Source organism: Equus asinus, chromosome 2, assembly GCF_041296235.1.
Source record: "Equus asinus isolate D_3611 breed Donkey chromosome 2, EquAss-T2T_v2, whole genome shotgun sequence".
Classification (NCBI taxonomy): domain Eukaryota; kingdom Metazoa; phylum Chordata; class Mammalia; order Perissodactyla; family Equidae; genus Equus; species Equus asinus.
In genome coordinates this window covers 49,693,862-49,719,131 of record NC_091791.1, presented here as the reverse complement: position 1 = coordinate 49,719,131, position 25,270 = coordinate 49,693,862, and the positions used below count along the sequence as shown (strand labels likewise).

The 25,270-nt window shown below is 40.1% G+C and overlaps 1 protein-coding gene across 9 annotated transcripts in view; it reads left to right on the top strand.

The window, feature by feature from the left end:
• The first annotated feature begins 6,048 nt into the window (after positions 1-6,048).
• FAM13C (family with sequence similarity 13 member C) overlaps positions 6,049-25,270 on the top strand; it is a 118,168-nt gene continuing 98,946 nt past the window's right edge. For 4 of the 9 annotated variants that reach the window (XM_070488071.1, XM_070488067.1, XM_014833386.3 and 1 more), the window contains exons 1-3: positions 6,656-6,826; positions 13,046-13,102; positions 16,490-16,688. In XM_070488071.1, coding sequence (XP_070344172.1) covers positions 6,765-6,826; positions 13,046-13,102; positions 16,490-16,688 — 318 coding nt within the window. In that variant the 5' untranslated portion in view covers positions 6,656-6,764. Of the gene's footprint in view, positions 6,827-13,045; positions 13,103-16,489; positions 16,689-25,270 lie in introns of all 9 variants that reach the window. The other 5 variants (XM_070488087.1, XM_070488084.1, XM_070488081.1 and 2 more) reach the window with 4 other exon arrangements.

Genomic DNA, 25,270 nt, shown 5'->3' with positions numbered 1-25,270 from the left:
TATGTGCAAACCTGGGGCTTGGGTTCACAAAGCAATTGCTCTCCTTCTGGATAGCACAGATGTGGGTCTCGAGTTAGCAGTTGACTCCAACAATCTGAGTCTCTAGTGTGATACAACCACCAAAAACACCTACAGTGATCTTGGGTCACAGGCAACAGGATAATGTTCAAAAGAAGAAGGTGCAATTCTCATTTCAGTCTTCACTGAACAAACCACACCTAGAGTAACGTGTTCAGTGTAGTGGCTGTAATTTAAGAGAACATTATTGCACTTTATCCAGTGCTACACAACCAAGAAGGGTGCTGAAGGGATTTGAAGTCATGCCATATGAGAATCTACTGAAGGAACTGGGAGCATTTGGCCAGGAGACTAGAAGATGAAGTAGATGAATTCTTAGGGGCATTTCTCCTCAAGAGAAAGTAACAAGAGCCAGGGGAGGGCTCAAGTGGAAAAATTTCTTTCAGTAAAGGAGTTTTTGAGGTGTGACTTTCTGGTCCCTGAAGGTTTCAAGCAGCAGTTAGGGATCGTCCTGGAACAAGTTTAGGTGTTAAAAAAGAATTAGACAAGATAACTCCTGTGGTTCCTAAAAAATCACATCAACAGGAAGGAAGTATTTGGTTAGCTGAAAATTAATTCAAGCTAAGGTGTTAATAGTGCAATGTGTTTTTCCCAAGAAAATTTTTATTTTAATAGAGTGTCCCAGGTTGGTAATTGCACCACCATCTCCACATCCTGTCCCATAGCAAACACTGCTGATCAGTCAATCCCAGCACTTTCTTGCTGGACTGGGGCCACACCACAGAACACTGTCTGGGCAGCCAGTACCATCCGCCGTGTTGGCATAACAGCACCAAATCTGTTTGCTATCCTTGCAAAGCAAATGAAGGAATGTCTAATACAGGAAAGCCTCATTACCTGAAGATACCCTGTCTTGGAAAAAGTCCACTTAAAGTAAATCACTTAAGGCAGGAGCTAGTATTTCAAAGTAAATAGAAAAAGTACAGGAATGGAGCTTTATCTTGAAAAAATGAAACTAAATATTCATTCATTCATTTCCTTCCCTTAATATTTATTGTAGCTGCCATGGTAGACACCATTTTTGGCCCTGGGGATATAGTAGTGAATAAGATCTACAAATCCTTGTCCTCAAAGAGCCTCCATTCTAGTAGGGGAGGCAAATATAACACAGATAGACAAACAAGCATTAAATATCAGGCAGTGACAGGTTCTATGAGGAAAATAAAGCATGACAAAGTGATGGGAGCTGCTAACTTAGGGTGTGTGGTCAGGGATGTGTTTCCTGAGGTGGCACATTTGGGCAGGTCTGGGGCTGGTGTTCCCAGCAAAGGGAATAGCAAATGCCAAAGTCACAGGGAAGATCAAGTTCACCTGTTGTGACAACAGCAGGGAGCCCAGTGAGGTTTGAGAGAAGTTCAGAGTTGTCTCCAGGGCCAGAGCACAACGGGCCTTGTAGGTTATGGTAAGCAATAAAGAAACTGTGGAAATAGTCTTTATATTATGAATATTATTGTAACAGCGAGCTAATTAGTAGAAACAATAAAGAATAAATCGTACCCATTGGAGGTCTAATATATAATTTTTCTGAAACAGTTTTAATAGCTCAAAATGATAACCTTTACTTCACATTTGACCCTCACTACATAATTATAAAAAGTAACACTTGCAAAATTAATTAAGGGCTTCATAAACTTTTCCAAGGGTTCCTCTTAATCCTTTGCTATCTACCTAGCTCATTCCTTTTGGAATTGACATGTCACCACCCTTGTCAACTTTTTATTCTTTGGTTGTCACCGCCAAAACTTCACTTGTCACTGGTTTTGAAAATGATTCAAGCCGGTCTCCAACATCACTTCCGTTGATTTCTTGAAATCCTGAATCTTTTCCAAAAATTGAAATTTCGCTTAGCAATCAGTTTACATCATATCTGCGTTTTGTTGTCAGATGAATCAGGGAGGGATGTCAGACAAAGGCGGACTTGCTATACACCGGCATTATTTGGGGAGGGATGTTTGAATGCAGACCAACATCAGAACAGTTCACTGTCAGCTTGTATTTTTGGTATCATGACTTTGCTTCCCTAGGCATCTTTGAATCTCCAGGAGCTCAGATACTGACTGCTTAGTAATGAGGCCTCTCTTGTTATGGCGTCAGGTAATGGGGCTGCTGAGGGAAAGAATTAGAGAGAGGCAGGGAGAGTTTTCTTTATGGAAAAATATCTTTTCAGGCAAGAGTTCTCTCTTTCCACAGGGAAGCCTGGTCATCCCCAAGGGTCCTGGCAGGAAGCTACAAGTCACTGAGTCCAGGCCTGTGGAGCTGGCCTCTGTTGACTTCCTGGCATTGTAAAGATTCTGGCTCCTGGCCGCAGCGGCTTGCAGAAAGTGATTTCTCAGAATTGTCTGTTCCTCCGGGGATGTGTGTGTATTTTAAATCAAAGAGTTATAAAGTGAGCACAAAGCCATTTTGGATGGAGCTTATTTCATTTTAAGAGCAGCCCATCTACATTTAGTAAACTTTTCATTTTTATTGTTCTTAACAAGAAAACAGATGTAAACACTGTACCATTATGGGAAACAGAGAGAAAATATCATCTGTAAGACTACTACCCAAGCACAGCAGTTTGTTCATCCTGTCCCAAACTTTATATATTCTTATTTATTATAATAATAATGAAAATAAGGATGATGATAGCATCTATTGACTTTTTTGTTGTGGTTTTCAGTCATGTCATTTAACCTTTGTTAGAACCCAGGAGATAGGTCATTATTACCTCCATTTTACAGATGAGAAAACTGAGGCATGGAGTGGTTGTCCAAGTTCAAACTACCTGGTCGTGGGTCTTGAACCCTGGCAACTCTAGAAATTTCTTTCTTTACCATTACATTATTGCTTTATATTTTGCATATAGTCAAGTTAATACATTAGAATTACAAATTTTTCAATTATAATAAAGAGACTATTGTTATGAAGTCTGAACTTCAGAAGTTGGTTCTAAGAGCACCGATAGAAAAAGTAAAACATTGAAACTTTTAACATGTAAGTGACTTAACCATACTCCAATCTAGCGTCTTCATTTTCCCCTTATTCTACTTCTAATGCATAAAATAGAGTTGTATATACACAGTTTACATACATACACAATTACTCTAAAAATATCGTGACGATGGGACTGTGTCTGTCTTGTACATAGCTATGGAACAGTGACAAGCATGTAGTGTCATTTGCCCATTCATTCATTTGTTCAATGAATAATTAACCCAGTTAATCTGTTTTGCATTTTTCCCCCTGATAGACTCGTGAACTCTTTCCTCAAAATTCCTAGTTCAATATGATGTTAATTATAATATACTTAACAAAAAACTGTTTTGGTCTTCAAGGAGTTTGAGAAACACTGGCTAAAACAACCACAAAATACTTTTCTTTGCTGTCTAATGTGCATTGTGAATTTATAATCTACATTCTTGCAAAAACTTATTTTTGACCATGTAACTCTCCTTTTTTTTCTTTTCTTGGACCATCTGGGAGACTAGGATTCCATTGAGGACACTTTGAGAAACAGTGGTATAGAATTTACTTCTTCTAGAACTCTAACATTTTTCTGCTTCTCTTTTTAAACTCACCTTGAACTGCTGTTAAGTCAAACAGAGTTTCCAAAATAACCAGTGCCGTATGATTATTCATCAGTATTGTCTTATTCCAAGCTGAATAGTACAAACTACCAAAATAAAACAAAACAGAGCAAAGCCCTAGACACTAGAAAGATAACTTCTAAACCTGATTTAAGATGAAAATAAATAATGTCAGAAGAATTGGTTGGGAAGTAAAAATGAAAATGGTTCATTTTCTTACATACTGCCAAACAACAGGGTTTTTTTCTGGGACATTTTTGTTTTTTAACCATAATCAGCTAGTATATCAACAAATTCTTTTCATTGCACAAGAGTACTACCTAACACCTAATTTTGGGACATACTATTCATGAACTGCTGAGAATTCTTATTTCTCTTCTGTGGACATTACTGAATAACTGCATTTATTTTATACAGTTGTTATTTCGTGTTATTTTCAAAGGGCCCACATTCTTTCATTTGCTTGTCCAAGTCCTGTTTCAAAGTGAAAAGCATTACATTCTTCCGTTCCAAATGTATCACTAGGAATGCTTAAATGAGAAAAGTATGATCTTTCTTTGCTTTAGAACATTAGGAATCAGAACCATAGACAACGAGTAAAAGGAGTTTCTGAAAACTGGTAACCTTTGAATTTTTAGAGTCAAGAATGTTGAATATAATTGACTCACCTTTTTTGGTCTCAATAAAATAGAAAGAATAAACCTGTTTTTTTGTTTTAAAGATTTTCTTTTCCCTTTTTCTCCCCAAAGCCCCCAGTACATAGTTGTGTATTTTTAATTATGGGTCCTTCTAGTTGTGGCATGTGGGACACTGCCTCAGCAAGGCTTGATGATAGGCACCACATCTGCCCCAGGATTCGAACAGGTGAAACCCTGGGCTGCAGAAGCAGAGCACACAGACTTAACCACTCGGCCATGTGCTGGCCTGAGAATAGGCTTCGGCTTTTTGTTTGTTGTTTTTTTTTTTTTGTGGAAGATTAGCCCTGAGCTAACATCTGCTGCCAATCCTCCTCTTTTTGCTGAGGAGGGCTGGCCCTGAGCCAACATTCATGCCCATCTTCCTCTACTTTATATGTGGGATGCCTACCACAGCATGGCTGACAAATGGTGCCATGTCTGCACCCGGGATCCGAACCGCCAAAGTGGAACGTGAGCACTTAACTACTGTGCCACTGGGCTGGCCCTAGGCCTCAGTTTTGATGGCTAAATAATGAATACACATGTGAAGAGGCCATGTCTGACACTCTTGAACCGAGCTCAGATGAGGCAGTGGGTGGTTTAGGAACATACACACACATATATATTGTACTATATATTTAGTCATTTAAGGGATGAATATTTCTAAACTTATTTTAGTGCATAGAGTTCAGGTCTCAGACCATATTAGGCTTTTATTCAGCTACTTTTTAAAATATTTGGAGAGAGGAAAGTAAAACTGAAAAAGACTTTAATGAAAATTTTCTTTGAAAAATTTTAATTTTTCAAAGTATAGCTTTAAAAAGTTAAAAACGTGGCTTTCATACAAATATAGGCACACATCAGAGATCTATTAACTTACTAATGAGGGAACCTATAAGATGGTGATGCTCTCAGTTCCAAGAGCATTTTGAGGATCTGAATATTCATAGACATTTAGAAAGAATGTTGGTATACATAAGATTGTTAGGTTAGACACGAAATTGTTTAGTCGCACGACGCAATAAACCCATAGACGTCGAGGTGATCTTTCCCTCTGGACAGACTGGACAAAATATGCACGGGAACACCCGACTCCGGAGTGCCTGAGATCTCACCAGCAGTGTACAGCAAAGTCAAACACGAGGACATTTTCCTAGAAAATTAAGCAGTGTTGGGTGGCCCTGTGAAACAGTGTCTCAGTGTGACAATGTGAGTTCATGCTCTTCCCCCTTGTTACCAAGTTCCGGGTAATTTTTCTAATTATCTGAAAATAAAAATTTGAGAGTTTTTTCTTATAAATTAACTCATCGATTATATAGTTTGGACTAAAAGCCACCAACTCAGCTGCATCTGGACGTGGAGAGATTAAAAAAGGGGCTGGGGATCTTCTTAATTCAAAATTCAAAAGAAGCATCTTTCACGGATGACTGTTCACCCCGTATCAAGGTCAACCTGGCAGGAGAAAGGAACAATGGAAAGAGGGCAGGACAAATATCCCCAGGGGAATGAAGCAAGCTGGGGCTGACAGCCTTCCCTTCCTCAAAGAGTCTGCCTTTATTGAAAGGGGATAGGATTTGCGGGTTAGATCTCTCATCCTTTGCAAAGGTGCTTGGGAGCCGAGCTCAGGCGGGCTGCTCTGGGCGTAGCAAGCCCCACCCCTTGCAAGGTCCCTCAGTCGGCAGCTAACGCCTGGAATAAATTCTCCACTCGCCCCGCGTGGGCTCATTCACAGCTCTGTTGTCCGGGATGGGCGCTTCCTCTTAAGGATCGAAATAACAGAGTGCAGACACATCGAGTGTGATGCAGCGAGTCCTCCCTCAGAGGCTCTTCTTTTTCCTGGGCAATAAAAAACAACAAACAAACAAACAAACAAACCGGATAAAACAGAAACAGCAGCTACGTCCCCCTCCCCCTTCTCGTTCCCTCCTGGCTTTTTCTGAACGCTCGATGAATCTCTGCGAGCCTCCATCCCTAGAGGGGGTAGCTCTGTAAAACTGGTAGGAGACGTCGGGAAGAAAGCAAGTCCCCCGGGGATTTCAGCACCTAGGCAGAAACAGTCGGGCTTTCCTATTGCCAGCCCCGGGGGTGCTTGGCACCGAGAGGCCTGGATTAAACGCGGCGCCGGGCTGGCGAGGTTGGGGTCGTGCGGTAACTCTCCAGGTGCTCCTTGCGGGGATCCCAGGGTCCCGGCGTCCCGGCCCCGCCACCGCGCCCCGCCCAGCTCTGTCCCCGCAGCCTCGCGGGCTGCCGGGCTTTGTGGTTCGCCCGTGCGGCTGGGCCCCTGCTGGGGGTGTCGTTACGAGCATGTGCAGACAGCAGCCCAAGGTAGAGCGAGCGTGCCTGGCGAGCCCGGAGACTAGACTTGCAATGCCATGTTTGTGTATGTGCTCTAACTCCCGGAGAGCAATCAGGGAGACGGCTCCCCGGCCGGACTTGGCTGATGTTTTCTTGTTTCTGTTTCAGCCTTCAGGATAATTCCTTCAGCAGCACCGCTGTAACAGAGTAAGTGATTCTTGCCATTAAAATAAGACTTGCATGCCTTTCTCTGGAAGCAACTATCTTGAAGGTATCCTCCACCGTCCCCAGCCGCTCTTCGTATTAATGCATTGTCTCCTGTAATCTGGGGCTGGGAAGACCGGGAGACGCTCTGACTGCTGGGGCCCAGAAATCTTTACAGGTTGCCATCAGCCTTTTAGCAGCCACGGGAGAGAGATTAAAACAAGCTAATTGTTTGCGGGAGCTCAATGCTCCAAGATACGTGTTCTTGGAGCTCAGATTTTAAAAAAAAGACAATCTATTTGACATGTTAGAAAGGAAGCTTAGTTGTATTTTGCCAACATTGGTGTCAGTTTTCATGGAGCATGCTGTATATACATTTACAGTAAATAGGAGATGGATGTGAAATGACTTGAGTTGAATTCCAGCATGTGATAAACAGGCTAAACTTATCCTCACCCTCTCTTGTCTACAGATTTTTAAGACGGAGTAGAGTAAACTTTTCTTGCATGCCTTTTGTCATTTTTGTCTTCTGACCTCAAAGATCTGGCTAGAGGAGGAATGAGTCATCTTGTCCTATGGTTAAAGCTATTGATTGGGGCAACTTGCACCATTTAGTCATGGAATGAAGGAGTGTAATATTTTACTCAAGGCCAGCAGGCACAGTATTTTTTTTTATGAGATATTTATAGTTCATGGTTTTAATTCTTGTGATCTCTTCTTTAGTATGTTTTCCTAATACTATTGTATACATACATGTTAAAAATTAAATGTATATTATGCTAATACTATATGTAATTTATATGTAATTTACATATGTGTTCATATATGTATGAAATATCTGTACTTCATTTAGCAATCTTTCTCTAGGCTAAGTCATGATGTTTACTTCTGGGACTTTTCTGTAGAAGTCACTCTAAACAGCTTTTCAGGAAAAAGAGATGTGTAAGGTTGTATACTAAACTACATTAGAAAAATGCTGCAAGTTTGATATAGAAAGCCAGTAAGTTGGGAGCTGTGCTCAAGTTCCCTAAAAGGCAAATAAATGTGGGAATAGACACGATGTGAGTTTCAAGTCTCACCACTGTCACAAAGACTTGGTGATGGAGGGTGAGATTCTACAGGACTTCACGGCCTTCTTGTTTCCCATATTCTTTTTGTTTCTTGAGTGTTCGGCTCACTTAAGTGGAGTTACTTTTGAAAAAACCCCACGGTTGACTTTAGAAGATAGAATGTAAAATACTCATTGGACCTGCATCCTGTTACTGAGATTGCTTGGTGACTGTGCTGCAACTTTGCTTTCCTAAAAGCCTAGAGAGGGGGAGAGATGTGTGCCAAAGGATGCAGGCCGAAGGTCAGGCCATGACTTCCTGGTCAGGTGGGCAGGTACCGCTCTCCTTCCTTGACTGTGCTCACAAGCACCAAGTGCTTTCTGGGCTTAATTTTTAGGAGCCTTGTGTGGCCACATCCCCAGAGTCAGCCAGAGGCATAGCAGCTTCGAAATGGAGACACCTGGTTCCAGATTCACATGGACAATTTCGTTTTAAAGAGGTTTTATGGTTAAACGCTGGAGAAAGTCTGGTACCTTGTCTTTGGACACTCCCCAAAGAGTTCTGATTGCATAAGATCCTGTTGTTGTTTTCAGAGAAGTGACAGTGATTTATTTTAAAAGGCACTGAGTGACAATTGGAATGCCATCTGGCTAATCTAAAAATCTAAGGAGCATATTTCAAACATACCAAAAACTTCATAGGTATGACACAGCACAGACCAGGGTTATTTAAAACTCGTCATTGTCTAGTATAACATTTTCTCCTCCCCTCATAATATGAACCATTTTCCTTGGTTCTTTGGGCGTGACCCCAAAGCCAGCAGGAGCAGGATGCACTATCCTAAGACACAGACCTAGCAGGTGCTCAGTAAATATTGAGGTGTGGTCTTGGCAGACGCAGAGAGGCACTTGCCTCTTTTACATGTTTTGGATAAAAGAAAACTTCCTCTTCCTCCTGTGCCCCCTCCACTCCTACTTCCTCCTACCCACACTCACTTATTTTCTTTAGTGCCTGAAATTCCACCTAGAGATAATTTCATTTGGATTAAGGCCTCTGATGGCGACCCTTATTAAAATGGAAATTAAAAAGTTTGTGCCCCTGGGAGGTAGATTCAAGTTGTTATTAGTACTTTAATATAAATTATGTTATCAGATAGTCTGACCTAATAGGGTTCCACTTGGCCAGCTGGGGGTCTTATAACGGTCAAAGGGAAGGGGAATTGGGAGGGACTCAAGGACAGATTTTATTCTCTTCTCGGTTTTTCCCAGGCTTGGAATTGTCTATGCAGCTCTAGACCAATCCGATTTCTTTTTCTATCCAAATTCTTCCAAGATTAGAATGACCTTGGCCTTCCCTTCTATATCTGCAGTGACCATTTATCCATTATTTGTCCATGGTTGTTTCCTATGTTGCCCTTGCTAACATCTGTTTGAAATGAAACCTGGCCAGTAATGAATTCGTTATCATCTGAAGTGGTGGTTCTCAAAACCAACTGATCATCAGTATCAATTGGGTATGGGGATTGGGGCTTGTGAAAAATCCAGTGTCCCAGGCTTTAGTCCAAATTGGGAACCCAAAATGGGTGATTGTGGTAGTCAGTCCAGTGCTGGTCTGGATTTTATAAATCTTTAGATGCATACTAGTTATGTGGGGAGAATGGTGATCTGGTTTAAAAATTCACGTTCCTGGGCCCCACCCTAGAGAGTTGATCCACTGGGGCTGGGGTAGGGGTGGAGCCAGAGCCTGCTAGTTTAATCAGGCGTTCCAGGTAGTGCTAACGCAAGTGGTTCTGGGGACACACTTTGAGAAATCCCACAGGATTGCAGGCGGTACCTCTGCAACTTTGCCATCAGGGAACATGGTACTACAGGGTGAATGGAAGTCCCCTTCCTGGCTCAACGACGTTTTATCTAATAACCAATCTGAGGGTTCTCTTCTTATTTATCCCAAGTCAAAAAAGAGAACCTTTCAGAGCACTTCTTTCACCACCATTATTCTAAGAAACAAGTCATTCTCCCTCTCTAGTGAGCCTCTGGGAATACAGACTGAAGAGACTATTTCATGGGCTTGGTGTGGTGGAGCAGAAATGACACTGGCATTGCTGCTTTATGCCTTGGCACCCTGGGCAATTCCTTAGCCTCTTGCGTGAAGGTAATTCCTACCTCATAGCATTGTCAGGTTTAATTGCCATGATGTGAAGTAGAGGGTGAGCTGTGAAGTACCCTATAATCCTTTCTTGTTGGTGGTTGATAGAAGGAACAAAAGTCCAAATAGAGAAAAACAGTAACAACCCTGAGCATTTCACAAAAAAATGGGGGCAAGGACAAATTATCCATACTATATTGTCCGGGCAAACACAAATTAAGAACTCTGAGCCTTAGAATCTAGTTGATGAGAACCTCAAAGGAAGGCATTTGATGGAGATGCTTTTCACATTTATTTTTACTATGAACAACAGTAAGAAAAACATTTTTTATTGCAATCTAACACACACATATACATGATTTGTTGAAGCAAATTTCATGAAATAACACTTAACCCCTACTATACTGGCATTTTCTATTCTGTTTCTCTAACAACAATAACAAAAAAATGCTGGTAGCTGCTATTTAATTTCAAGACCCACTAATAGGTCACAATTTACGGTTTGAAAAACATTGCACAAGAAAATGCCCAGTTTTGAATATTGAAGAAGATCATTAAAGAGATTGGTCTTTAAATTCCTGTATTGGGCTATAATGTAGGAGAGAATGCCATGCCCAAGACCAGCTGGATACTCGCTCTGGGTTGATTTGTTGATTTTCTTCTAAGAGTGGGGATGTCTGGGCTCCCACTGGGGAATCCAGTTTTATAACTGGGCCAATATTGTACATTTGTAGGGGCTCCTGGGCAAGGAATCAGTAGAACAATCAGAGTGGAGATGTTAATTGGGTCTAACTTGATGGTCTTCATCAAAGTAAATGAAAACCCAGCTGAACTAAAAGAGCTTGTATATGTGTGCCATGTAAGCTAGTAGGGAGATTGATTTCATTGCTCTATCCGGGAGCCAGGAATTGTGTTTCCTTGAGTGGTGACTGGAGTTGTTCAGCAGGCCTGAACACTGAATCAGCTGAGTAGGTCCAGCCCCATACTTCAGAAAGCATGTGCAACTTTGTATGTTCTGGTGCTGAGTTTCCATTTTTAACAAATTGTACTTTGAAAAGAAAAGTTAAGAAATCAAATGAGAGGGAGAAAAATAAATTCTTGCCAAATTCCCAAACAATAGGTTTTGTTGAGCTCTAGGGTTGAACCTCTGGTTGAACCCTAGTTCTTTGGAAGCAACAATTCTAGATTTCTATTCTTCATTGCTTTTTCCATTTAGCTAGGTAACTTTTATTGGGAAATATTTTTATTCACATTACAAACCTCAGATGATTTATTAAAGTGAATGCCTCTAATGAAGAAGAACAAGGCAATACTTATGAATTTAATTATTGTTTTCCAAGAGACGGACAGAGTGGGTAACTGACAGTCAAAGACATGAGAAAATAAGGAAATTTAGTTCATTTCATTAAGAAGAGTGTTTTGTTAAGTCGACCGATTTTTTTTACCTGCCCATGGGAACAAAATATTTCAGCAGGTAGAGAGGGTTAGAGTCTGTAGATGGCCTTTGTTTAATTCATTACAAAACCATAATTTAAATGGGACAGTAAGGGAAGAGGACTGGAGCTTTCATCAGTTTGTTCTGTGGGTAAATTATACACCATTGCCGATAAAGAATATTAAAAAATGTTGAATGATTTCATATAGCATAAATACTATATTATGATTATATTTATGTATGTGGTTATTTATTTATTTTTGTCTACTCATAACATTGTGAATCTCTTAGAGCAGGGAGCATAATCCAAGTCTTTTTCAACTTTGCATCTTTTAGAAGTAGCGCTACTCAAAGTATAGGTCCCCAAATTGTTGGTAACTTGTCTGAGACAAGGAAAGTACAGAAATACCAGTAAGTATTTAATAACTTTTATAGGAAAGTGACATTCCTGTGACGTTTTTACCAAAGCATCTCTCCACAGTGGATTGGAAATAGAAAACAAACTGGTCAGTCCTGAATCCCAACGAGTGTGAGAAGCACAGCTCCAATGCCTAATGCAGTACCTGGAAGGCAATAAATGCTTGATAAATTATTTCAGGGACCAGACTTGTTGAGGGGCCAGAGTTAATGATTCAATTCAAGCATTTATCGAGTGTCTACTCTGGGGTAGCCCTGTGGGCACTGTGGCAGTGTATCTAGAAAAAGATATTATGGTTATTTCTTCTCATGGAATTAACAACTATTTATAAAGATCTTAGAGTACAAAGGAATGCATAGCAATGAAGGCAAGATATAGTTGGTTACTAAAACCTCAGAGTGAAGAGTAAACATTTATGTATTACGGTTAAAGTAGGAACTTGGCACATGGATGAACGTGGCTGGGAAGGTTCATGGAGCTTGTGAGACTTGACTTGGGCAGTGAAGAATGAGTAGGAGTTGAAGATGGAAAAAGCATTCCAGGCTGGAGTGGAGTGGGGTGAGGTGGAGTGGGAAAGGTTGAGAACAGGAGCAAAGGTTCCCTCCTACACTATGTTGAGAGAATGGTCCTTCTCCAGAATCCCATAGGCAGTGCAGAGCCCTGGAGATTTTTCAATAAAGAAGAGCCAAGAATTTTTCACAAGGTTTTTCCAGAAGTTTTGTGAAAAGGAACGGGGTCCAGAAAGTCTAGAGGTCAATGAAGTAAGCCAAATGGGAGCTAGTGTAGTTTGAGACTGCCTAAAGCAGAGGAAATGCCAAGAGGCTTGTAGTGGAGTCTCTTGAGCCAAGAACAATCCACCAATCTTGGTGTCAGATGTCCAGTCAAGTGCTGCGAACACTTAGGTCTTTGTTAAGATCTTGTTAGCTTAGGCGATGCAGAGCAGTGGTGGAAAAAGGAGCATTACTTCTGGTTCAGAGCTTTACGCTGGCATGATACAACAACATTGATATCATTACCTGGTAGACATGTTGGGATTTGGAGCTGGTTTGGGAGAGAGCAGTGAGGATTACTCCAATTTTTAGTTTACTGTGCTAATCTTAAAATAATTCTAGACTACTGCTGCTTCTGCTGCAGTAGACAGTTGGATCTGATGTCGTTTTGTTCCGTCTCTCCAGGTGTGACGAAGACGTAGTCTCTGTACATGAAGACCAGACTGATTGCTCCAGTCTCAGGTATGACCCACCATTGCTTGGTTCTTAATTATAAAGGCCAGAAACCATCTGGGTCTGGTGTCTTTAGTCTCTTCTTTAAATTCAAATAATTTGTTCTTGTGTCTTATCTCCTCTAACAGATTATCAGCTCTTGAAGGAAGTTTTGTCTTGTCCACTTTTGGATACCCCCCCCGTAGCATCCAGGACAGTGCCTTTTATAGGAGGAATGTTCAATAAATGCCTGTTGAATTAGACATTTATTAGCTTCTCTCAATGTTCCCACCATAGACCTTAAGGAAGAGGTTCTAGATTTATCCACCAAACATGTCATTGAGTGTCTGGAGTATGGTGTTGGGCATCAAGGGGTCCATTGTACCATGGCACAACCTTCATGGTTAACCATTTCTTCCACATCTGCTTTGCTCCAAGCACTTTCACATACATTTTATTATTTAATCTAAACAACTAAAAGGAAGCTGATGTTTATCTCCTCATCCTGTAGGTGGAGAAACCGAGGCTCAGAGGGATTATAGCTCACCCACGCTAGCATAGCCACTGTAAGGCAGAATTTGGACTCAAGTCTGTCTGACTTTGAAGTCCACTTGTTGGATAACACCTATGTGTTGGAGGCCTATTTTGTGTGCCAGAAACCAGTGAAGATATGAGGTAGAGAAAGACAAACCAATCCTGCTCTTAGGAATTCAGCCCACTGGAGGGGATAGGCAAGAATGTAAATGATGATGCTACAGTGTGTTAAGTGCCATTTTACTAGAGGTGAGCAGAGGATTCACTTAGAAGGACCAAATAGCCCAGAGAGGTTTCTGGGATAGATTCCTGAAGAAAATTATACATGGCACATGACTTTTTTTTTGTGGGATATAAGACCAAGAAAAAGATGATGCCACCAAGCAGAGGAAGCAACTTATTGGAAAGCCAACACAGGGTAGAGGAAATAGTTTGAGTTGAAAGAACAGCAAGCAGTTCAGGATGGTGGGAGCCTGAAAGCCAGGTGGGCGGGAGGAGGCCAAGGGTGGTAAGAAATGAATGTCAAGAGATAAACAAAGACGGGATTTCAAAGGGTTTGTGTACCTTGCTAAGGAGTTTGGAATTTATCCTGGAGAATTGGGAAGACTAAAAAGAGCCCTCAGTTTTTTCTTTGCAAATAACTACTTGCCTAGGCCCTGTGAGAGTAACAATAACTGCCATTTATTGGGTTGTGGCCTTAAGCCAGCTTTCTCTGGCAGACACTTCACCGAGACTGTATTATCTCTGCAAGGTAGAGATGACTTCCATCTTACGGACAAGGGTCAGAGGTGAAGTGCTGTGGCCTGTGCTACACAACTAAGAAGCAGGAAGATCTTTCGGCCTCTTGTTCTTTTCAGAACACCATGTTCATTCCCAGTTATGATTGATTCCAATAATTAGTGGATTAAATTATGACTTGTACTTTTCTGTTTGGGGGATTCTGAAGAACCAGTAATAGGTTAGAAATATATTTCTAAAGATGACTTTTGTAGTTAGGTTTTATATTTGTATAATGAGAGAAGGATGCTTTTTGCTCCCCCTACTCACCTTCTTTGTTTGTCAAGTCAAGGAGGTGGACAAGATGACATTTGGGTGCCTTGAAAATATGATATATAAACAAAGTTCAAGTGTTATTTTAGGAATGAGTCTATCAAAAGAGTCATTTTAGCTTTGAAAAAATCTCCCCTTTTTTTTCTTAATCTTGAGTGTTCTAGAATTCTCCTTGAATGAGGACCATTTCGGTCACTGTAAAGGCAGCTGTTCTACTTTTTGTTTCTCACCCAGAACAGAGAGTGTGTGGATGAGTAGTATTTGTTTCTAGTGAGAAAAATGCATTTCAAATGAGCTAGTGTAGTTCCAACTCATGGTTTGATATTGGTTTCCAAATCCATTAGTGCCTTAGAATTTTTTTTTGATTGTAAATGATCTTAAGGGAAAATGTTAACCAGTGTCACTGGCATTGATTTTTTTCCCAGTTATTAGTGTTGAAGGATTATTTCACTTGTTGAATTCTCCTTGACCAGACAGCACTGTTTTTGCTGAGGCTTAACTGTAACTGTTTCACATAGTTTTATTTCTATACCTTCCCAACTGCACCCTGGTCATGCTCCACATCTCCTGTCTCCATGTCTGTTTTGATCTTTTCCCAGAAACTAACTGGAACTCATCCTCCTGATATCAGCTTAGTGAATTTAATCTCTCTTTTATTTGTGAAAAAGCATCTTGAGCAGTGGGCATAGAAATCCTTCCTTTGCTGATCTTGTCTCTTGGCTTTATGTGTCCTTGAGCCATGAGGAATTGCTTCCTAGCTGACTTTGCCAAAATCTCTTTATGGGTGCTCCTGATCAGGGAGCAGGAGGAAAAAACACCACCTGGGGGAAGTGGCCGCACCTAGAGAATTGCATGATCTCGTACCAAATGATTGCCAGTGGGTTAAGTATGTTGATATTGATTGTCTAAAGAGAATGGCCCATTTAGTTATGTCCACGGTGTTTGCTGCATTCTTAGCAAAATAAGAAAATAAAATGCATCTAGATTTAAGAAGGACAACAGAATTCAAATAAGAATATTATGATGTCACTATTTTTGAGGAAATTGAAATGGCGGGCGATATTGTACTGAATTTGGTTGGTGAATGAAAATCAAAAGTGCAATCCTAGCACTGAAGGTATGAAGATACTGCTAGCCCATTTGGTCTTCTCCAGCATTTCCACACGGCTAGAACCCAGACTAGGATCTTTGACTTTGTACTGAGAGTGTTGTTCAGATGGCTTGGTTGGGTAAAATTTGGCCATTGTCTTATATTTTATTCAGGTAGTGTGTATCCCATTAAAATAGACCCTGTTAAACTTTTAAATGTCTCTGAAAATTGTAGGGAGATAATTATAGACTTGCCAGTGGTGAGGATCCATCATGCCTTGAACCAAGGGCACATGCGTGAGAGCCTGGAGACTTACCTGACTGCTCCAAGTCTGGGTGAATCAGCCCTTCTCTTAGGCACTTTATTTCATCTCTGGGTTTTAGAATCTTAAAGTTGGGATGACAATATCTAACCTGAATATCTCACATTTTTATTGTGAGAGAAAAATATGATGTACATGAAAGCATCTTGAAGTGAAAAATTAAAACAAATATGACAGTATGTACAAAGTTACAACTACAAAAAATATGTTTCTGCTAGCAAAGATTGGAAGGGAAGGTGGAGTGATCTAGAGAGAAATTCACATTTCTGAAATTCTTGTTCCTGTGAAACTAAGTCTACCCTAAAAATATTGCTAGGTACCATCTAAATAGAGCAGTGAAGAGTATCGCCAGCCCATCTTTCTCGCAGCGGTTTATTCCTTTTTTGGGGGTGCTTTCTAAATTGGGTCTTTCCTGTTTTAGAGATGAAGACAATAAAGAAAATTACCCTGACACTGGGGCTCTCCTAGAGGAGCCCGCACCTCCTTCGCGCGAGCCGCAGCATGTAGAGCCTTCTGTGCTGGTGGACGGTGTGCTGCGACCCAGCATGGGCAACTTCAAGTCTCGGAAGCCCAAGTCCATCTTCAAGGCAGAGAATGGGAGGAGCCACGGAGAAAGTCAGGTAGCCGGCTCGACCACCTCAGGCTTTTGCCAAGATGGGTGCTTTTCAGGCGAGAGCATAGTTCTGGCGGACGACTTGAGCACGTTATTTTGCAGGAGGCAATTAACGTGACTCGTCATCACGCCCCAAGGCCTGAGCATGTGGATGTTCTCTTTGGTTAATAGTGGAGTGCTCTGAGCAGGCTAATAACTTAGCGCCCTTCCAAATTGGTATTTTTAAATACTGAACTTTGATGTTGATTTAGAGGAGCTGCTGCGTTCTTTGTGGGAAGAGTACAGGAGGATCTCCCACTGTCTTCACTTATCCAGGGCATGTGGCTCTTGCCCCAAACTTGGAGATTCTTCTAAGAAAACTGGAAAGTCCCAGGTTTACCCAGAGCCGTCCTCCTCAGGCTGCCGTTTAGCAGCCTTGAGTAAACAGTCAAGTGTGTATGTGTCTGCTTGTATGTGTATGTCGTGTCTGGTCAATAAATTTAACTGAATGAATGAAGCATCTTTCCAACTTTATTCGGGTAATAAATTTACATTTTATTTATATATATATATATATTTACCTTTTCTAGTTGTAGAGGGATGTAGCAAAGAATGTGATTTTTTTAAATCTTAAAAAATCCTTGAATAATTTATGATGCTTTTAAAAGAGATTAACTGAATATAATTCACTTTAATCTTACTAGCAGGTTAATGGTCCCGACACTGAGCTTATACTTTACGCATTGTACATAGATGCTCCATTAATGTTAATGTTCCTTTTTTGTTATCACTTAGCTGTTAACCTTGAAAATAATGTGGGAGGCTCTAAGCGTAATAGGTTAATTATATAATAACTTCAAGTCCAGTCCTATTTAGCAAATGAATACCAGGTGATCTTCCTGTTAGAATGACTTTGGCTGGGCAGTTTATTTGACCTTGTAATTTTCTTATTCACTTTGTGATTTTTATCTCATTTTTTCCTTGGCATTGTGACCTCTTATCTAGGCAGTTAATTTTGCAGTGACATGAAAATGCCCTCTGCATTTATGAAGCTGTGCTGTGATTATCTTAGACTCAGTTGAGTTGCAGGGAGAGGTGAGTGTGAAATACCGTTTGGGTTATGATAGACTTGAGACGCAGACTATGGCTGAATGCACCCAGCGCTTGCTTAATTAGGAGTGTGGTGCTGGGGACGAATCTGGTACCCAAAGTGCTGCCCACCCAGGCTGTCTGGTTCCAGGGTGGTTCTCACCTTGAATCTCCTGCTAAGGGTCTCCTGTGACATTGTGGGCTTTGGCTGACCAGCCCTCTCTCCTAGAATGCCCTCTTTCTTGTCATCCTGTGGTCTGGTCTCACAGAAATTACACAGTCGTCACTTGTAATAGGGTGCTAATGGGGCATGTAATTCCCGATCTGCTGCTCACACACAGGAAGTTTTCAGAAGAGAGATGTGCTTGTATAGTCTTCGCTTATAATACAGCATTGGAATCCTGGACTGCAGGTAAACTTCCAGTTCATTCCTAACATCTCTCTCTACACAAAGACATTTTTCCCCTAATGACTGTGAGAACTTTGATAATATTATTATAGGTCTTCCATATTTTGGAGAAATTTGAAACCATTTCATTCTTCCTGTTTTCTTGGGGAGAGATAATTAACATTGGTCAAGTACTGACCAAGAACCGAATGCCTATAAATAATATTATTAATAAAGTCAGCTGACATTTATTTAAGCATTTACTATGTGGTAGACATAAACCAGGTTTTGCAACAATCCTGTGGAATGAGTATTATCTTTTTGTAAACCTGGAAAAGCTAAGAATCAGAGGGATTACATAACCTCTTTAACTAGATTTGGGAGAATTTGAGTGGAATGTCTTTTCCATAAAAGCAGAGTGTTTCTAACGAAAAGACCCAGATCTTCCAATTATGAGTCTAGCAATTTATCTACTCACTTAACTACTCAAACCATAATTTTTCTAGAAAACCTGTTATTTCACTCTGGAATTTTTTTCCTTTGGTGATATATTGTGTTGCCAAGCAGTAATTACTTACTTAGAAAGGATTACTTTGGAGAGGATTTTATAAGAATATTTTTCTTCTCTGCCTTAAAGCTTTGTAACGTTGGTCACTAAAGCTAGACAAATGTTGTTTGAGTGAATGCTAGCTCCACTAAGACGTACATTCCTTGAGGTCAGTGGGTCAGTCCTTCTTGTCTCTCTCTGAATCTCTAGCACTCAATAGTCACTCAGGATTATTTGTTGAATGACTTAAAACTTGTAAGAGAGGTATATATATGATTGGTGTCTTTTTTTGGAAAATGGAAGCACGATGTCTTTATTCACTTGTGAAAAGTTTATTTTAAAAGAGGATGTAATCATGACTCTCATTCAGATATGAAATAATGTCAGAGATTTTATTTAAATCATTAATTAATGAGACAACCATTACAGCCAGTTCAAAAGAGAATGCAGAGCATCACACATTTATAGCCTGATGAGGAATGCTGAAATAAATTTACAAATGGACACAAAATTGGCAAAACTTGTAATATCCATGAGACAATAATCAGTTACTTTCCCTTGCACACAATTTGCGTTTCTATGGAGAGAAATTATTTGCATTGCCATCAGTTTCTACAAGTTAACTTCTATCTCTGTAGCTTTGTAAAATAAACTTGTCATAGATAAACAAAAGCAGAGATTATGATAAGCTAGCCAAGGCTTCCACTAAATTTCAGTCTTTTATTATTTTTCCTTATGTTCTTCTCCTCCCTTCCTCCTTCTCCCTTGTGATTATAATAATCTTAAGGAAAGATTATTCTTTGTGTGTGTGTGTGAGGAAGATGGGCCCTGAGCTAATATCTGTGCCAGTCTTCCACCGTTTTGTATGTGGGACGCTGCCACAGCATGACTCGATGAGCAGTGCATCGATCCGTATCTGGGATCCGAACCTGCGAGCCCTGGGCTGCTGAAGCCCAGTGTGTGAACTTAACCACTACACCACTGGGCTGGCCCCAAGAAAGATTATTCTTGTTCACAAAATAAGACTAGTCTTGTTAGGTTTGGCCTGATTATTTACATAGGCATAGCAAGAGTGTTAATTTTCCATATAGATCTTCTCAAGTGTGCTTTGCAAAATCTAGGGGCAAACAGTATTGCATAATTACATTAACTTCTCTCTGGAAGTTTTCATAAGGAATCTCACTCACATTGGACTTTTAATGCCTCTATTATTTGCAATCCCAAGGCAAAGAAACCAAGTTGAATATACTCTCATCACATTTTTCACCTGCATACATATGCATTTGGGAGAATTCTTCTCTTCTTGAGGTCCCCAAGATAACATTAGGTTCCTGGCTTGCCAGGAAGTGACAGCCCTTATCACCTGTAAGGTTGGACCCTGAAAACTAGATAGCAGGCCAGTTATCCTATGAGGCCTTTGTAGGCATTGGCTCCAAAGGTAAAGCCACATTAGTTCCTTAAAAGCGTCCTGTTCTATCCGATTCAATGAGCATCATTCTCAATGACATTCCACCCAAGATGGTGGTTGCATAACAGATTTTTCCAGTTACATCCTGGTAAAAAGGAAGACAGATTATTATTAACTATATGAAATAACCTTATTGCCATTGAAAGTAAGGAGACTTAGTATGAGTTTCTGAACTCTGGAGGTCAGTGAGACTCAGATATAATTTTAAAATGTTTCATTTCAGTTTACATAAACAGAATGATTTTAAAATGTAGATTTTATTATCATTCCGATATGGTGAGGCCAACAGATCAGGAGATGACCACCATTTGAAACAGTTCCTGCTCAGAGTTCTGAAGAGGAGGTGGGGGGTGTGCCATGTCCTGTTAGGCCACACAGGGAAGCGCCAGTGTTGGTCAGGAGGCAGATGGGGTGAGGGAATGCCTGGGCAGGAGCCTTTATTGTGGTTTCCATTGGAAAACAAGGCAAGGCAAGGTAAGCAGGCTTAGAATTGGCTAGTTTAAATAATTTCAGTGGACCCTTAGGGACTGGCCTTGTCTCTAGTGGTCTGGTACCTGGCCCTGGGATGATTGGGGCAGAGGAAAATCGCCTCCTGGAGTGTATGAGCCACATAGAGGAGGTGGTTCAGAATATGACTCTGGACTGGTTAGTTTGCATATGCAAGGCACACTCCTGGGCAAGTCATTTGTTATGTTTGATGTCCCTGAGAATTGGTTAGCCCTGGGAGAGGGGTCTCCTCAGTGAGAGAGGCTCCAGATGCCAGAGCATCAAGAATGCAGAAAATAATTTAAAAATATTTAATATAAGGATCTACTGAATTATATGGGTTACAGATAGTTGAAGTAGAAAGGGAGAGGACTTTTTATAGATCTAGGAGGTGGAACATTAAAACAACTATATTCCAAATAGATAATCACAGGAAAATTTCCCTTGTCAGCCGTTCAGTCCTATGTAATTAGTTGTTGTTCTCCTTGGTCTTGGATTAGCGGTAGCATGAAGTCATCTGCTTCTTGACTGAGTTTCTGCAAATCTTGACGCAGCCCATTGGTGTCATCAGACACCTATGCCCACGAGTCTTTGAAATATTAATCGTTTAAAGTATCTGGTCCTTTACCATTGGACTCTTGAGAGTATTCTTTTTTGTTGAAGATACAAACTCTGGCCTGAAGCTGAGAGCAGAACCTTCAGGCAAGCATCTGAGGAAAACAAACATCTATAGATGACAGAAGCTAAAAGTTGTTATGGTTAATTTACTACTGATAATTTTCCAATGTGAAAAGTCTGATGCGAGTTCATAATAAGAATAATGCATAATGTGACATGCAAAACAAGATAATAAAATCGTTCTCCCCAAATTAGAATGTCTCAAAGGATAATAAGTAAGCCTGTTTGTAAAAAAGTCAGAGAATTTACTTCTGATTTTATAAAAAATGGAGGAATATAATTTTTACAGAGGAAAAATCCTTTAGATATAACATAATAATCCCAAAAGAATGTGCCAAGAATATCAAGTAAAAAGATTCACTGTCTGGTGTAGGTCCTAGACATCCACATTTTAATTAAATTCCATAGGTAAGTTTGATGTGCGTTCCTGATTGAAAACTGGCCTGGATGATGCTAGATTCAAATGACAGAAGTAAGGCTGTGGACAAGTCAACGTTTTAAATAATAACCACCGTTATGACTGATAATACTAGAGTGTTGTTTTCTAATATTGTCAGGCAAAGTTTCACAAGGACTTGGACAAATATAGAAGCTGATAAAACTGTAAATGAGTTTTGATCACAGAGTAAATGTCACATTAATGAGGCTTACCATGCAACATGGTAGAGAGGGTGGTTCTGTTTGTAAAGCTGAATTTATTTGGGAAACTTGAGCTGATGCTACAGATCCTTCTTGACACTTGTTACCATCATCAATACACAGTTCTAAGTGGTTTTCTATGCGATCATCATTCCCCAAAAGCACCGGTGAAGAACCTACGGGCACAACTTTACAAACTGAAAAACAACCCTCTTCGAATCTGAAGAGCACCATTGTAAGAGTTAGCTATTGCCATTTCTGGGTTCTCCTGTCACAAAGTTTGAATTCAGGACCCCCGAGTGGATCTTCAGTCTGATCCTAACCAGGTTGGAAGTGGGGGTGTGGACAAGGGAGAAGGAACAAAATGGAAACCATTAAAAGTTTTGATCTTTCTTACCTTTCTGATCAACCCCAAAGTCAGATTCAGTAATTCCACTTGTGGAAGGTCAGATTCACATCTCACTTTGAGCAGCTTTTCTTTAACCTTGGTCTTGGCCAATTCTCTGAGAAGGAGCCTCGGGTGGATTAGCAGAATCTGAGGTTTTGTGTGCATGTATGAATGACTGATTCCAGTTTTGCGCTCTCTATGAATCATTTAAAAGAGGAGGGCTTTAGGAATATTTGCTGACTCAATAAAAGTCCAGGAACCAGGAAGGTAATGCCAGGATGTTCTGAAAGAAGTTAAGATATTTGGAATAAGGAGAATGTTGATTTGAGCCAGGATCAGTTGCAGTTTTCCTTTCTGCTTGTTTATTGTCTTCCTTAGACATTGGGCTTTACAAAAAAATGGCTTGGATAAGGACCATTTAATGACCTATCTCCAGAAAGTTCAGATTTTATTGATGCTAACACTAGAGTTCATTGATATGATGACCTTGAGGTTAGACAAGACTTGTGAGTTTGTGCTAAGCAGAAACTCCATATCAAAGTAGAATCCAGTTGGTTTGCTATTGTGTGGAATGTCTTATTAGATAGCAACGCTCTTTCTAGGAGAACTGATTCAAGGCAGTAGATTATGTATGTTGTAATATTTTGTGAGAAATTAAAAGTGATTCTGTATTGTTATAATATTAATTCCTGACAACCTGATTTGGGGATGATTGGACTTGACTAGCATAACAGGACCAACTTCCTGTAACTGTCCAGAGGGCATTTAGATTTAGCATTTGTAGATTGAGTCTTACCATCTTCACTCCCTACCAGCTGGCATCAGGCAATGCACCATCCTTCTGTCCTCCCCTCTGGTGGCTATTTTAGCAGAAGACAAAAGTAGGAGGCTATATAGAGAGCTTTTCTGAGTGAGCTGTGTACTGTGATCGTGCTGTTAATCCACTTCCTTGGGGAGACCAGCTGTTCGGTCTGGTGTACATCAGCATTAGATTTCTTCCACTTGGCTCCAGTAGACATGTTAAGAGGCTGGAAAGGGATCCAGGTCTGATTGTGAAATTTGCATGTTTATTTTTCTGCAGAAATGAAAACTCCCTGAACACTTTTCAGGCAAAATAACCTAACTATGGAGTATTTACTATATTTCTGTTTGGGGAAGGTATACTTCTTATTCTTACTGTGTTAGGCTCTGAATTAAAAGAAAGACAATTGTTAATTCTGGGTCATGTTTTCCCCCCAAAGGAACTAAAATTCTGTTTTCAATTATAGATCTACTTTATGTATATTTTTATTAATATATTACTGAAGCACTGAGCAAATGCAAAGAGTAAAAGCAAGAAAACCAGTACAGCTGATTGACTTTGAAATTGAGAGCTCGGGAGAGCTAAAATGAACTTCAAATAGAATTCCACTTGCTTTTCAGTGAGAGAAAGACTTTTAAGTTCTGAATACGCCTTTGAGGGCTGCTTCTTGCGTTGTGTCAAGAGCGTGAATTCATCATGATTCTAACAATTAGTCTTAGTTAGATCATTGTTTTGACACATTAGTTTGTGTTGCATTATTTCTCTCGGGTGATTTTGCACCTTCAGTGTAGAGGTTTTACTTCAATTCCTATTTGGGTATGGGTTTTTGAATACTTGTTACTGGTCAGGAAGAAAGGTGGTCTTTTAGGTTTGTTTTCCACGTTCCCTTTCACTCTTCCAAGAGTAAAATGGTTGAGATTCAAGGGACAGAGCTCTGAGTAATTCAGGGTCCTTGAAAATGAGGCCATCTGAGTCAATATTTGGGTTTCCTTGTTTCTCATGGTATACCAGATTCTGATACTCCTCTTTAAATTCACAACCAATCTGTTGTTAAATGATTAAGCTGATGAAGAAAGATATTTTTAGGAAGGAACCTGGGATATCTGTAAAATAGCTTTATTTCTTTTTTTTTGAAATATAGAAATATATTCAGCTTAAATACTGACATGAAGGAGTCTTAAAATTAAATGATGTTCCTTGTGTGCCTATGCATTAAATCTCAAAAGTCAAAAAAAATTGTCACTCGGAGTTTATTTTCAAAACCATATAACTGGTTTGAGACAAGTTTACAAGCAATGGAAAATTTGAGACTTTGGCATTGTAGTGTTCTGGGTCCCATTATCTAATTGGTGTTCCACCTATGATGGGAAGTTACAGAATTCTTAAAAAATCTGTGCAAGAAGGTATTGGTGGTATTGGTTATTTTGAGTGTAGCAGTGGAGGATGGGAAGGACTGATTTCTGCTTATAGGCTTCCGGAATATTTAACAGAGATGCCGATGGCTCCCACATAGGATGGCTCTTAAAATTGTCTTGTTTTGTCTTTTCCTCTGCATCTTTTGCATAGATAAACAAATTCTGATTTAAAGAATTTCCAGTTTTCTATGTAAATCCAAAGATGGTTTCTAACATTATATAGCCTTATAAATTCAACCCATAGTCAAGATTTACCATCACCTGGAAAGAACAGTAACATCCATGGGACACCTTTATCTCTATTGGCACCTTCTAACCCTCCATGGGCTTCCAAGATTTGCTCCTTCTACTATGAACAAGTTTCCTTTAATAAATCCCAGAGTTAAATACTTAAATGGTGGTATACCAAAGTGGTGAAAAGCATGGTCTATAGTTCCAGATGGATACGGGTTCAAATTCCTTCTCAATCACTCACTTTTTGTATGACTTTAAGCATTTGCTTGTCAGTTCTTTAAGTGTTAGTTTTTCATTTATAAAGTAGAGTTTGTATCTACCTTAAGAGCTTGTTGAGAATTCAATGTTATAATGACACAATCTTAAACATTCAGCAAGTTTCAGGGGGCTAAAAATAGTGTGCAGAATGTTTCTTTCTTTTTTTTTTTCCTGAGGAAGATTCCCCCTGAGCTTATGTCTGTGCTATTTTGTATGTG